This window comes from Chelonoidis abingdonii, chromosome 9 (assembly GCF_003597395.2).
Source record: "Chelonoidis abingdonii isolate Lonesome George chromosome 9, CheloAbing_2.0, whole genome shotgun sequence".
NCBI classification, from domain to species: Eukaryota; Metazoa; Chordata; order Testudines; family Testudinidae; genus Chelonoidis; species Chelonoidis abingdonii.
In genome coordinates, this window is record NC_133777.1 from 36,561,785 (window position 1) to 36,576,104 (window position 14,320).

The window sequence follows — 14,320 nt, forward strand, 5'->3', positions numbered from 1 at the left end:
CTGGACAGTACAGAAACTTAAGGGACCACAAGAATGATTCAATCAATCTTTCCAAAAAATAAAAATAAAAAAATCAGACACCTTGAAGTTTGGAATGGAGAGGATTTTGTTTTTTAATTGTTTCTGACACTTTTTAAAATTTGCTCTTTAAAGTTCAGTGACTATGTAAAGATGACAGCGTGGGGCTCCATTTTCATTGTGCATCATTGAGTTCCAGATCAAATCTGATAAGCTTGCAAGTAATAAGGTTATTTTCCTACCTGCTACTCCTGCAAACTCAGCCTGGGATCTCAGAGTCAGACTTTCCTTCTCTCACATGGTCACCTGTAATAAAGTTTCTACAAGCCAACGTGGACCCCCAGTGACATCTGTGCAACTCCATTAACCTTCAGTGGGTTTCCATGGGAATAACTGAGCGTCTAATTCAGAGACACTGGGGTTGCAGAGTTGTGTATGTTGACAGAAAGAATGAAGCAATATGAACATGTCTCCAGCTCTGCAGAGAAGATGGGGCCCAGTCTTCAAGGACTCTCAGAGCAAGAAGTCCTCAGCTGACAGCCGCAGGCTTGAGACAAGTCTACCCTACATCTGACAACAAGCCTCCCAGCCACGGGCGACAGATTTGTGCTAGCAGGCTGAAAAAAAGCTGTGTAAACATTGCTTTGACATTGCAGCTCAGGCCAGAGTTCAGGGCTCTTAAGGGGCGAGGAATCTGGCACATGGTGTAACAATGGCAACGCCATTCACTGAAATTTGGCCTGGCCACCCCTCTTTTAGGATAGGATAGTGGCTGGGCCAAATATGAATGAGTGCACTGAAACTCAGTGCACCAGGTCACATCTCTGCTAGCTGAAATTTGGCCCAGCTGCCCCTAAGCAGCACTGTGCGTCAGGTCACAACACCCAGAGCAGGGAACCATGCCCATCCCTGCAGGACAGGAGCCACCACTAAGCGAGGAGTATGGGGTAAGCTCGTTTTCCCTGCCTCCCCCCACCTGTAGGCCTGCACCCATTGGGAAACACTAGTAACAAAATATTCCAGTTAAAATTCCCAACTAAATGGAAAAACCTCAGGTAACAGAAATATTATCAGCAGCAATGGCACCTACCACCTGCTGGTTAGTGTGGAGGGGACTCTAAAGTTATGGGAACCTGACAGTTATGTGCCGTTGTTATAATAATAAGTGCCTTTAGAGGAAGTGTGTAAGAGCAATTGGTGGTGTGAGTTGTCATAGCTCCACGGAAGCTGATGGAGCTATGTTGCTTTACACCAGTTAAGGACCAACTGGGCCAATACGTTTCTCTTTTAAGATAATTAACAGGCTGGTTCTAGGCTGGCATCAAGAAAAATAACCTTTCACCTGCTACTATTTTTCATGTTGCTTCAAAAGGCCATAGCTGTTAGAAGTGAGTATAAATGAACATACAGAGTAGGGGACACAGAGGGAGTGTGATCGGTCGTGCTCCCCCTAGGAGATAATGGACACCCTAGTCCTAGAACAATTGCTACAGAGTCTCCCCGAGAACATCCGAGTCTGGGTCAGACAACATCAGCCAAGTACAGTTGATGCAACCGTCAAGCTGACTGAGGAATACAGGGAGGCAGACATCCCCCGAAAGGAGGACCGACCCTATAAGGGCAGAGTAGGGGAAGAAACCAAGGGAACCCCTCCCCGGGAAAGGCTCAGAGAGGAAGAAGAAGGAACCCTGAGAAGCTCCCAGTAGAGACGGTGTGATCATTTGCTGGCAGTGCAGGTGGCCAGGATATAAAAAGGGAGACTGCCCAGACATGGAATGTGGGCGGGCCGAATTTCGTAGCTGGGCTAATGCTGGAGGGCGGGAAAGGGGGCAGAGGCTGTCCACCATCCCGGTGAGGGTGGGGAGGAAACCCCAGAGGGGCCTGATGGATACTGCTTCAGCCTGCTCGCTCATCCAGAGGGGGCTGATAAAACCACACTGGATAATTCCAGGTGCACAGATGACCCTGGAGTGTATCCATGAGGACAGAAGATACTGCCCAGGTGCCTCTAGAAGTGTGGAGCAGCTTTAAATGGGAGTGGGTTGGGGTAGTAGAGGGGTTACCATACCCCACTGTGTTGGGTATGGACTGGGGCCCTCTCCCTGGAGGGAAAAGGAAAGGTTCCCCAAAGAAGGGGGTGGAGATCCCTAGACAGAGAAGCCTCAGTCAGGAAGAGGAGCAGGGTCCTTGGAGAAGCGAACACTGAAACCCTAGACAACAAAGCCCAGATAGGGTAGAAAGAGAGGGAGGAGGTGTGGAGGAGATGGCCACCTAAGCCCCTTGGCGGGAGAAAAGGGGCAACTGGAGCGCCCCACAATGCAACTCTCAGGAGAGGAGACGTGGACTCCGCTTGGTGGCTTGGGAGAACCCGAGGCCCAGGGTGTCCTGGAGAAGGTCGGGATGGACCACGACCCCCAACCGGAAGAAAAGGAGATAAAGGTGAAGGGACGCCCACAGGGGTGCAACTGGTGTGAGGACTTGTGAGTGGTGGCAGAGCTATAGAGGCATGCGGGAGGGGGAGGGATGAAGGAACCCCACAAAAAGCATGCTAGGGATCACCCAGAAGAAGGGGAGAGACTCCCTGAGCCAAATCCCACCGGCAGGGGGCAGAGAGGATGAGGAAGGACGAACCTGGCAGTTCATAAGTGGGGGAGGTGTGTGCAGGGTGCTGACTAAGAAACTTTGAGCCAGGCCTCTATCACACCAGCTCCAATCAAGGAAGAAGAATTGGAGCTGGCTGACTAAGCCAGGCCTGAGTGGCAAATGGGGAACAGCTGCCAGCCATGTTAGCCAGGAGCTACATAAAGGCTGGCAAGAAAGAAGGAAAGGGAGAAGCCAGGGAGTTGGAGCTCATCTCTGCTGGCTGCAGGAGTTAGCAGTCCCTGGGGCTGTGATACTGAAGTTGTTTGTAACTAGAAGGTGATGGGAAAGTAAACTGAAATAAAGAGCATGGGTGATTGCACCAACGCACAGGTCTCTGGATGGTTTGTGGATGCATCAGGGGCAGCAGCTAGAGGGACCCTGCTGCACTTGTTACATCCATGAAGAGTTTGGATCCCTTGAACAGTAGGTCTTCAACCATCGACTGTACTGGTTTTGAGAATCCCGATAGATGGAGCCAGGAAGCCCTCCTCATAACCACTTTGATTGCTATCAATCTTGCTGCTGAATCTGCAGAGTCAAGAGCAGCCTGGAGTTCTTCTTCCTCTTCAGCCCCCTGTTCTGAAGTTTTAGGTGGTCCCTTGTGCTGCTGATAAGGGTGACTAGCTGTGTGCTAGCTCTGGGAAGGATGGCAGATCTATGTTGTGGTGGCGGATATGCTGTCCATTGGCTCCAAAATGGCCATTGAGGTGCGAAAGACACAGGTGGCAGCTGCGGATGCCCATACCAGGGTTGGTCCTGAAGGTCCGCCAGGCAGGTTTTGCATAGAGGGGTAGGTGTAGTGGAAGCAGTCACAGGGGAGGAATGTTGTGGAGAGTGCATGACAACATTGTCTCCATCTTCATCCTTGCTTGAGAATTGTGGAGTGGAAAGAGGTGGAGAGCTGGATTGATTAGGTATTGTGAGAACCATCGGTGCCGAGGATGGGAGATTCTGGTATAGGGGAAACGGTGAGGTCTTTTTGGTGAAGGAATTGTTGCAAAGTAGATGCCATCTGTACTGTTGGTGTGGTAGGAATCGGTACCAGATGCTGAAAACCTGCCAGTCAGTACTGATGTGTGACTGGAGTGCGCAATGTCTGTACTTGGCGGTGCCATCAGCTGTGGGGGTGCTGAGTGTTTAGTCATCTCTGGCGGTACCGCAGCTTGCGTTTTCATTTTCCCCTTGGTGCCTGTGTCCAAGCTCAGCCACTTGGCAACTTTTGTTTTCTTGGTACCGAAGGTGCCAGAGGGTCTCGTTGTTTCAGCCATTGGAATGGTTGATGCAGTTGGTCCTGAGAGTGTTTGCCTGCTAGAGGAATGCATTTTCTTGGCCAACGCCAGAGTCAGGATCGTGATACCCCATTTTTTGTCTCCTTCTTGGTGGGTTGATTGGAAGCCTGGGCTGTGAAAGAAGGGCCCTTGTCAGAGGCTATAGTTTGTGATCTCCGGCCAGGAGGGGTGTGTATCTCAGGCTCAGATGTCGGACGGAGAGACTTCTCCATGAGGAGAAGTTTAAGTTGGAGATCTCTTGCCTTCCTGGTGTGGGCTTTGAGGCTGTGACAGTGAGAGCACTTCACTGTCTCAGCGAGACACATCGTAGGACACACTCAGAGGTATAGAAAGCCTGCAGGTAAGGCGGCATTTGAACACTGGGGAGCCAGCCATGCCCCTTAGGGAATGTACTCTCTCCATAAGGGAGGTATGAATACTGTGCTGCAGTGGTAAAAACAGAAACCTACAGCCTTGTGAGGAAATCTTTTTTTTCTTTTGAGAAGACAAAAGGACGGGGATAAAGTAATAAAGATAACCTAAAAGCTAGGGAAAACTATGCTACTCAGAAAGCTGAGAGGTGCTGCTAGTTGCTCCAACTCGAGCCAACCATGGTAGAGAAGGAACCGAGGGAAGGCTGGTCGCACAGGACCAGTTAAATCACCTGAAGTGGTGCAAGACGGGGACCGTGCATGTGTGACCCAACCAGACACTGCTACCATAAATCTCCAGTTACAAGCACAGGGGTGCACAAACACCTAAAGTGGAACACCCATAGGGACATCACTCAAAGAACTACTCCAATTTCCAGTGACGCTAAGTGTTTAAATTGCACTTACCAATTGATTGTATTTATCTGTATCCCATGGGCCTACTACCCACCTTTACTCCCCAGGCATAGGGCTGGTACCTTCTCAGAGTTTAGAAACATGATCCAGTTTGGGCCTGGATATTTAGTAAGAAGGCCTCTTTCCATGTCTTCCAGTATGCCATAGCCCCAAGAGGGAATGCCCATCTCCCTAGGCAGCTAATGTATGGGGAACAGAAGGTGCTAGCTGGGTGCTCATGCTACTCTTTTCCAAAAGCTAAAATCTACCCACATCTGCTGAAGTTGCACTGCAGGAGAAGTGGAACGCTGAAGGATGACACTGCACAGTGGCTCCTAGAGACCTCCATCCTGTAGTTCTGGAGTGGGCAAGAAGGAACAAGTCATAGTTGATACACTATTTCTCCTTTAAAAAGCAGCAGGTGCCCCAGGAAATGTGTTGCACACTGTCCAGCTGCCTGAAAGGAGAGAACCACAACTCCTAGACAATATGGCCCCACATGGGATGGGCAGAAGTTAGCAGAGACATTACCCCAGTCTATAGGCTCAGTGGGACAAATTCAGCGTTGGTGTGTTTCTGTTTCAATCAACAGGCTTAAACCACAGTTGCATCTGGCCCAGTACCTTTGACACAGATTAAGGAAGGGAATTGTTCATTCTCAGAACATGGCCGGCTAAGAAACAATGGTCTCACAGTAAAGGAAAGTTTAGGTTAGAAATAAAAATTCTTAAGTGTAAGAGAAGTTAAGCAGAGAGATAGATGTTCAAGGCACCATCAATACAGACAGGCAAGGAGAAGTTAGAGAGAATGACATAGGCGAGAACAGAGGTCAGTTCTTGTGTGCCCTACTCTGAGAGGATTGTTTTTACACAGTTTCAGCTAGTTAACATTGATTTTGTTTGTTACTATGATCCTCTGAAGGAAGAGCAGGCTCCTCTGAGTGAGTTCTACTGTCTTTCTGCTCCTCCAGGTCCTCAAGAATCTTGTCTAGATCCCACTTCTCGATATCCTGAAAGAATGAAACCAATGGTGAGGGAAAATTCATCCCCAAGTGGTTATTACAAAAGGTAAAAATCACAGAGGCCTATACTCCATGGGATAAGTTCTCCTGAGTACCTTCACCATGCAGAAGTACTTGAATGTATTAACAGCATATGGACACCTGCCTTCCTGAACTCCACCAGTGTCATGTTGCTGTCATTCCCCAGAAGACGACCCTGGGTCCTTCAGGCTGGACCTACAAAACTGGACATGGCTATCTAGAAGAGGAAAGCTACTGCCTGGTGCCTCCCATTGTCTGCATTCCACTGTGATGACTGAGCACATCTGATATGACCAAGTGCAGCCTAAGTGCTAAGAGAGCCTAGCTGGAGGGACTGATGCTCAACATAAGAGTGGAGGAGCTTCCTGCCCTATCTGAAGAAGCTGCTGAGTCTGGGATGGATGTGGTAATATGGACTGAATCAGCACCTCCTCAGGGTCAGAAATACAAGACCCTTCCCTCTAATATCCACCTGACATCCCCCTCTGCTTACTGTCCCCCAACCTATAACTTGGTTTCAACAGCTAATCACATGCTAGAGTCCCTAATACCTGGTCCCTCTTTCCCTCTCATGTCCATGAGGAACACCAGATCCAGCCCAAGTCTCAGTAAAATGTTAACACCATGTTTCCTATCAGATAAGGCATCTATCCCACTTTCCACATGCACTTCTGCAGGGGGCTCCTCCTTTCAGGATCACTGATCCCTATAAAAATAGACTAAGAAAGAATCATGACAGTGGAGAGACAGTCAGGTGGATCAGGCCATCTTCTCTTCCAAGAGAAAAGATACAGAGCCTGATCCTAAGAGGTGCTGAGCACTTCCACTGATTTCAAAGGGAGCTGTGGATCCTTAGCAACTTTCAGGATGAGGCATGTAGCCCCCTCCCTCGATTTTCTCCCTGTTCTACCTTACTTACAGGCAGATGGGTTCCTGACCTAGAAACACTATTTCTACATCACAGCCAGCAGCAAGCTGGATCTCAGAATTGGTTGTCCAATAAGAAAGTGGGATGACCTCAAATTATTCATCACCATATATAATTAGCTATGTGCACTCTTCCCACAGTTCAGGCTAGAGAGGAGCTAGCTACTTGGAGCCAGAGGAGAAAGTTAGCAAAGCAGCAGACCACCATCCTCTTCCTCTCCTTTTCAGTGAGAAGAGAGAGTTTTCAACTGCAACCTTAGATCAAGTGTGCTGATCAACCAATGCACCCGGAATTTGTAAGTAGAGACCAGCAGCTTGGCAAGCAAACACGAAAGCCCAAAGGTACCTAAACACCTTTGAGGATCTGGGCCTAAATATTTGCCTACCCCTTCTTCAGGGCCAGGTTTGTGTTTTCCTGGGCTGCTAGACAGTAAGTTGTTTCCCAGCATGCGAACAGCCATCCTGGGTCTGTGCTGGAATTCATGGGATATCAGTGGCTCACTGAAGTTCAACATTCATAGCGCTTTACTTTATATAGTGAGGAGAATCATCATCTGGTGGCTAAATATCACGAAATGTCAGAATTTACCGACATGTCTCAAAGCCTTCCCTGGGCTTAAAAATGCAAATACCAAAATACCCAACCTGCCCACAATACTCGCTTTATTATATTACTAGTCATTTACAGCGAGCTTTTCATACAGAATGCGTCTGTGCTGACTGTGACTTAAGGCACAACATTAATTAAAAATATACGTGCCTAAAGTAAAGACACTAGGCCCAGATCCTTCATTACGATCTACATGGTACACCACTGCATCCATCCTATTGATATCAATGTGTGCCAGTTGAGCATAAAGAATTGCAGGATCCTAGCCTAAATTGTATTAAAAACTAATATATAAAAGAAGCCAACATCTGACTACTCCCTAATTATAAAACCAGGTCAGTATTTTGAAGATCCAACTTAGGTAACTATTTTTGAAAATTTAGTCCTTATACAGTTACTCATTTATGGCATAAGAACATAATAATGGCCATTCTGGGTCAGACCAATGGTCCATCTAGCCCAGTATCCTATCTTCTGACAGTGGCCAATGCCAGGTGCTTCAGAGGGAATGAACAGAGCAGGCAATCATTGAGTGATCCATCCCCTGTTATCCAGTTCCAGCTTGTGACAATCAGAGGCTAGGGACGCCCAGAGCATGGGGTTATATACCTTACCATTTTGGCTAATAGCCATCGATAGACCTATCCTTCATGAACTTATCTAATTCTGTTTTGAATTCTGTTATAGTTTTGGCCTTCACAACATCTCCTGACAATGAATTCCACAGGTTGACTGTGTGTCGTATGAAGTACTGTACTTCCTTTGTTTGTTTTAAACCTGCTGCCTATTAATTTAATTGGGTGACTCCTGGTTCTTGTGTAATGTGAAGGGATAAATTACACTTCCTTATTCACTTTCTCCATACCATTCATGATTTTATAGACCACTATCAGACCCTTTTATGCATCTCTTTTCCAAGCTAAAAAGGCCCAGTCTTTTTAATCTCTCCTCATAAGGAAGCTGTTCCTTACCCCTATCATTTTTATTGCCCTTCTCTGTTCCTTTTCTAATACTAATACATCTTTTTTCGGATGGGCTGACCAGAACTGGGCATGCAGTATTCAAGGTGTGGATTTATGTAGTGACATTAGGATATTTTCTGCCATTTTATCTACCCTTTCCTAATGGTTCCTAACATTCCGTTCGCTTTCTTGACAGCCTGCACACTGAGTAGATGTTTTCAGAGAACTAGCCACAATGACGTCAAGATCTCTTTCTTGAATGGTAACAACTAATTTAAATCTTATTTTGTATGAGTAACAGGATCAGGCACTTAACAAGAAAGAACTTGCATACTGATTTTTCTCCCCCACTGAAACATATTTTCAAATTTCATTTTTTTAGTGAAAAAACATACCTGTCCAGCCCATAAAAATAATAGCATCAGGACAATTACTATTTAAAAATATTGATGTCATTTTGAAAAGGAAGTTGGCTGTCAGTTACATTGTAACTGCATTGCAATTACACCACACACACACACAGCTTCATTCTAATATTGCAGGTTGCCGCTAAAAATCTGGTTAAAGACAGAAGTCTGATGATGGCTACAAACCGAAACTTGTGTCAGTGATATGAAGCTAGTCATGGCTTAGCAGCTCCTACTGAGAATTCTTGCTCTGGAAAGAGTGAGGAGCATCTCTCAAGAGGGAGTGACAGACAGACAGTGGAGGTTATTATAATGAGAACTGTGTTAGATCTCAGCACTGATACAGTTTTACCAAAGGATCTCAGTGAAAGCTCTGAATTTACATATTTGCTGTAATTATGGTGTAATTGGCAACCAGCTTCTTTTTAAATGATATTGCTAAATAAATATAAACACTGATCTATCATGTACGTAATTATATTGTCAGGTCCACTCCCGTACATCCTTACTTACAGGAGCAAAAGACTATTATAGGGTGTCCTATAAGACCCGAGGCAAAGGAGCTAAGGGTTTGCAGGATTTGACTGATAATAAAAGAGATGACTTGTGAAAAAGTCAGTCTATTAGGTATGCCTCTTTAAGTGAGTTACTATGGCCCCAAACCAAAGCACAGATTTAATTTTAAGCATGAGTAGTTCCATTGACTTCAATGGAGCTTCTCGTGATTAAAGTGGGACAAGGGGTTAACTACCTTTAGGAGCTGTGGATTAAATAGGGACTAGTTTTCAAAATCAGGTTGTAAACAGACAGGTCACCTCCTGCATACCCCCTTGTGGCCAAGGATGGCCCTGCCTCACTTTTCCCCTCAAGGGCCTTCTTCAATAACTCACAAATCTCTTTTCCCTTCTCAGATTCTCATTTATTAAATTAACAAATACTCAGAAGAGAAGTTCTCAAGTCCACCTGTTTACCCTCTTATCAGGTCACCCCCAGGCCTCTCATACCTGTAGTCTCACATTTCTCTGGCGGAGCCTACTTGCTCACAGTTACAGCAGCCTCTATACTCCACTCAACTTCCCCATCCCCAAGCTTCCTGCTGCTGTTTACAGAGGAATCAGTTGATCTCTGCTCAGGTGTGCCTCCTTAGTAACTAGGGTCAGCTGATCCCAGGCTTCTATCCCTTAACACGCAAACCACCTTATTACACATGTGCATAAGCAGGGCCAGCTCCAGTGTTTTTGCCGCCCCAAGCAGGAGGAAGGAAAAAAACAAAGCCGCAATTGGCACTTCTGCCGCCGCCGCTTCATTCTTCGGCAGCAATTTGGCAGCAGGTCCTTCCCTCCAAGAGGGACTGAGGGCCCCGACGCCAAATTGCCGCTGAAGACCCAGAAGAGCTGCCCCTTTCCGTTGGCTGCCCCAAGCACCTGCTTGCTGCGGTGGTGCCTGGAGCCGGCCCTGTACATAAGTTGTGTATACAAGGGCCTGATTCTGCTCTCTTACACCAAGGTAAAATCCACTGAACCTGACTCTCCTTTCACTTACGCTGGTGCAAATCAAAAGTAACTCTACTGACATCAATGGGTTGTACTGGTGTAAAATGGATAGTGAATGGAGAATCAGGTCCATTGACTTGAATGGAGCTACTCCTGAGAGCCACTGGTAGGACTGAGATCAGAATTAGGCCCAAAAATGCTTGGACAAGGTCTAAGCAGGGAATTGCTGGCTCCAGCTAGGCAGCTCGGTACACAAAAAGGCAAGTTAGTGTATACTGTGCACATGCAGTTATGGTTATGTTTTGAGAGTGCAGTTTCGATACTGATTTTTGTAAAATTTGTCCTGTAAAGTTTGTGGCACGTTGGGGAATCTGTACTTTGACCTCACTGAAGGCTCTGAACAGAAACCCAAAAGCTCTCATGGTAGTTAGCCACCAGGCAATGTATTTTAATTTATGAAATAAAGAACTGTTAATTTTCTATTGCAGCATACAGGTGGCTGTCTCATAAGTGCAACACTGATCCTGGGGAGCTGGTAGACCAGAAGAGCAGCAGCCAAGATCACGCCTCCCAGTCTGATTTCTCTCGCAGTCACCAAACAAGAAGTTTCTGGTCCACTGACATTAAAATTCCTCTCGGACAATCATATTTCATCTCAATTCCATGACAGCAGCAGGTCACTGACTCCACTAATTAAGCCTCAAAAACTGGTACTGCAGTAAAAGAAATAGGGACGTTCTCAACACTCTTGATGCTATTGTCTGGCCATGACAAACATACCTCTCTTTACAATGTCAGAACTCTTTGCAACCAGATGACTAGAAAGTTCACCACACATTGCATCCACATCAGAGATTCTGTGCTTAGTGTCCTTGAACATGCCTGTTCTGATCAATGAGATTAACTTCCAAGACGGCTTACTTGGACTGTAAACTCTTTAGGGCAGGACCTGCTTTTTTGTTCTGAGTTTTGTACAACACCTATACTATGGGGCCCTGGCCGTGACTGGAGCTTCTAGGTGCTACTGCAATACAAATTCATAATGAAATGGTGTGTGCATAATTGGACATTCATGTCCTCTTATTGTCAATGAACATTCTGCATCTAATGCATTGTCCACCATGCTAGACACCTAAGCAATCACTGCAGAAAACTGTTTGCCCCACCTACCTGCAATGAAAAGAGCATCAGCCCTTGAGGGTGTTCAGCTGAAGTGGCTCCTTGCTCATTTTCTGCTTGAGTGATTCTTTCTAGATTGTCACTAATAGTCTCCAACGGTGATTTTGTTTTTAGCTCTGAATTGCCTCCATCTCCAGATGGTGCCTCTAAGGTCACCTTAGAGAGTATTTTTGTTTCTATCATCTTTCGTCTCTCTTGACTGTTGTTTGCATCTACAAAATATGGCTCGTTCATAGACAGTACTTTATTAATCCAAAAGCTTTCTGTTTCCCTGTTTTTTTCCTTGCCCAGTTCTTTCCCTCTGACAGTTTGATCTGTAGGATCTGCAAGGACTGCTCTCTGTTGGCTTGAAGTTTCTTCAGTCAGGTTAGCAAAAGCAGGTGTCTGATCTCTTACCAATGGTACATTTTCTCTTCCCACAGCTTTCGGAAGAACTGAACTTTCTAGGTCTCCATGCCAGGTCTCTCTGGAGTGTCCCACAGATTCTAATATTTTCTATAGATACAGAAAATGCACCTCAGAAGAGACAATCATTCCCCTCACCAAAGCAATAAAGAGACATACAATAAACCAAGTAGAACTGCTTGGCTGATGGAGGTTCAAATTGAGTGGGCATCCGGTAAACTGCCTGGGTCAGGTCTCATCCCTGAGATTTGTTACAAAACAGAATGAGATTCATTTTATAAAAACATTAACTTTAGGAAGTGCTGGATGCACCTGAAACCCATTTAGCCCTGTGCCTTGTTATCCTTGTGTTACTGCTTACATATAGATCGCAGCTCAATAAGAAATGATACAAGAAGCTGGTGTCCCAAGGCCAAAATACTGGAGCTGGCCTGCTCCCCAGATAGCTTTCTATAATCAGTGAGTTTCATCACTCCAGGTGCAAAGTAGTCCCTTTATCTATGAACAGTTTTATGCCCAGATTTTAACATCATACAGTCACTTCTTGATATACCCACCCTAACTACTTCCTCTCTAGTTTCTATGTATGGAGTATGGTGATTGGAGACATTTCACACAGCGAAAGGCTTGCAAGTTAACCTGCTGCATAGCCTTACTGTTAATGCTTGGATGATGTATGGCTTCACAGATCATCCTATGGGTAGGAGCTGGTCAGTGACTGTGGGACAATTATCTATTGCAGAGGGGTTCATGGACTCAGTGTTCTACTTAACAAATCAGTGTCTCCTGCAATGCATACATCACAATTCCTGACAAGTACCCTGCTGCCTGCATCTCCACCTGTCAGCTACTACTGCAAGGCAGCCGCCGCCATCATCATCATCGAGCTGTAGCTCATTCAAAACCAGGCTCATTTGATTTTGGGGACACTGAAGGGGCTCTTTGGGAGAGAGACTGAGGATCCACACTACAAGCAGCTAAAGAAAGGACCCACCCTCCCAACAGACAGTGGGCAGAGAGTAAGGAGATAACCAGAGGAACTGCAAGAAGGTGAGACAAAGAAAAGGGCCTAGATCTCAAAAATAGAAAGACAGTGATCCTACAAAAATAGATGAGGAATAGAGAAAGAAAGCGAGAGACGCAGACCGAAGATGAGAAAGAGGGCCCAGGCACTTATATCACGCAGTGCAACCTAAATCTGCACTGTAATATTAAGCAGCTGCTCTGCCAACAACCACAGAAAATATGGGCTGCAGTAGTACAGTCAGTAACCTGCATGTCTGGGTCTCCTGGAGAAAGATCTGTCAGTTCTTCCGACAAGTCAGGAATCAGATTGGGTAGATCTCGCTGGAAGATGAACAGGTCCCCATCTTCATCACAATCGGACTGTCATAGAAAACAAAGAAATGAAAGGAAGGGCCAGCACAATAATACAGATGTTTCATGAGGGCATAAGCCATTTTACTTCTTTATTTCATAGTTGGCTATGGTGCTGAGGGATATCCTGCCGAGTCATGTCATCAGTGGAGTGTCAAGTACTCTACATCCAAAGGGTATGAGATAAACTCTCCCTTTGGTAATTTAGCACATTAATGGGCTTCAATAGTAAGAGCTAGATAAAATATTGGGTACGAACTCATGGCAAAAGTCCCATGGATATCAATGAGGACAAAACTAGGCAAGTATTGCAAAGCTTGAGAGGTACTGGGTATCTGCAAATCCTAGTGACTGCATCGCCCACTGCAATATCTAGAATGTACAAGTAGAAACCATTCTTTACACCAAATGGAAGAATCAACCCCCCCACCCCACATCAGGCAGGCAAGCTCCCTCCAGCTTTCACTTTGCCTTTTATACCACAGTGCATATCATCTCCAGTAACTCTTTGTACTAGCAAATCCTGACTGCCTAGTGAGATTATTTTTCCTCCCCCTGCACTGCAGCAGTTTGCTCTAATCTTACTGAAATGCACCTTAGGGGTGGCCATAGTGCCCCCACTGATTATATAACACAATCTGCCACTGCCCTCTTCAATACAAGAACATACCACATCAAGATTACAGGTCTCAGGTGCAGCAGTGTCTCTTGTTGTGAGCAGACACGGTTCAGATCAAGATGGAGCATTGCAAGCTGTGGCATGCAGTCTAGGTAGGCTGCAGTTTTGTATTAGATATGAGGGGTACTGCAATCAGCTCTACTTTATGTAAATTAAGGGCCATGGTCAAACTCCAGATAACACTTTGGTAGGATGCTTGCTCCAGATGCATAGAAATAAAGAATTTAGAGAATGTTTGTGTATGAAAGAGACCTTGGACTGACTTACTATGAAATTAATACATGGCACCGTAGTACAAAAAGATTTTTTCAGTCAACTGTTATTAGTAATTTGTTTCAATAGAACCTAGAAGCCCTGACTGAGACAGTCCCTGCTCTAACGAGCTTACGGTCTAAATAGACATGATAGACAAAGGGTGGGAAGGAAAACAGACATGGAGAAAGTAAGTAATTTACCCAAGATCACACAGCTTTTCGGAGGCAG

The 14,320-nt window shown here is 45.7% G+C and overlaps 1 protein-coding gene across 1 annotated transcript in view; it reads right to left on the reverse strand.

Moving 5' to 3' along the window:
- DNAAF8 (dynein axonemal assembly factor 8) overlaps positions 1 to 14,320 on the reverse strand; it is a 153,518-nt gene that overhangs the window by 137,434 nt on the left and 1,764 nt on the right. Inside the window, 3 exon segments of the mRNA XM_075069372.1 lie at positions 5,663 to 5,765; positions 11,368 to 11,871; positions 13,054 to 13,167. Coding sequence (XP_074925473.1) covers positions 5,663 to 5,765; positions 11,368 to 11,871; positions 13,054 to 13,167 — 721 coding nt within the window.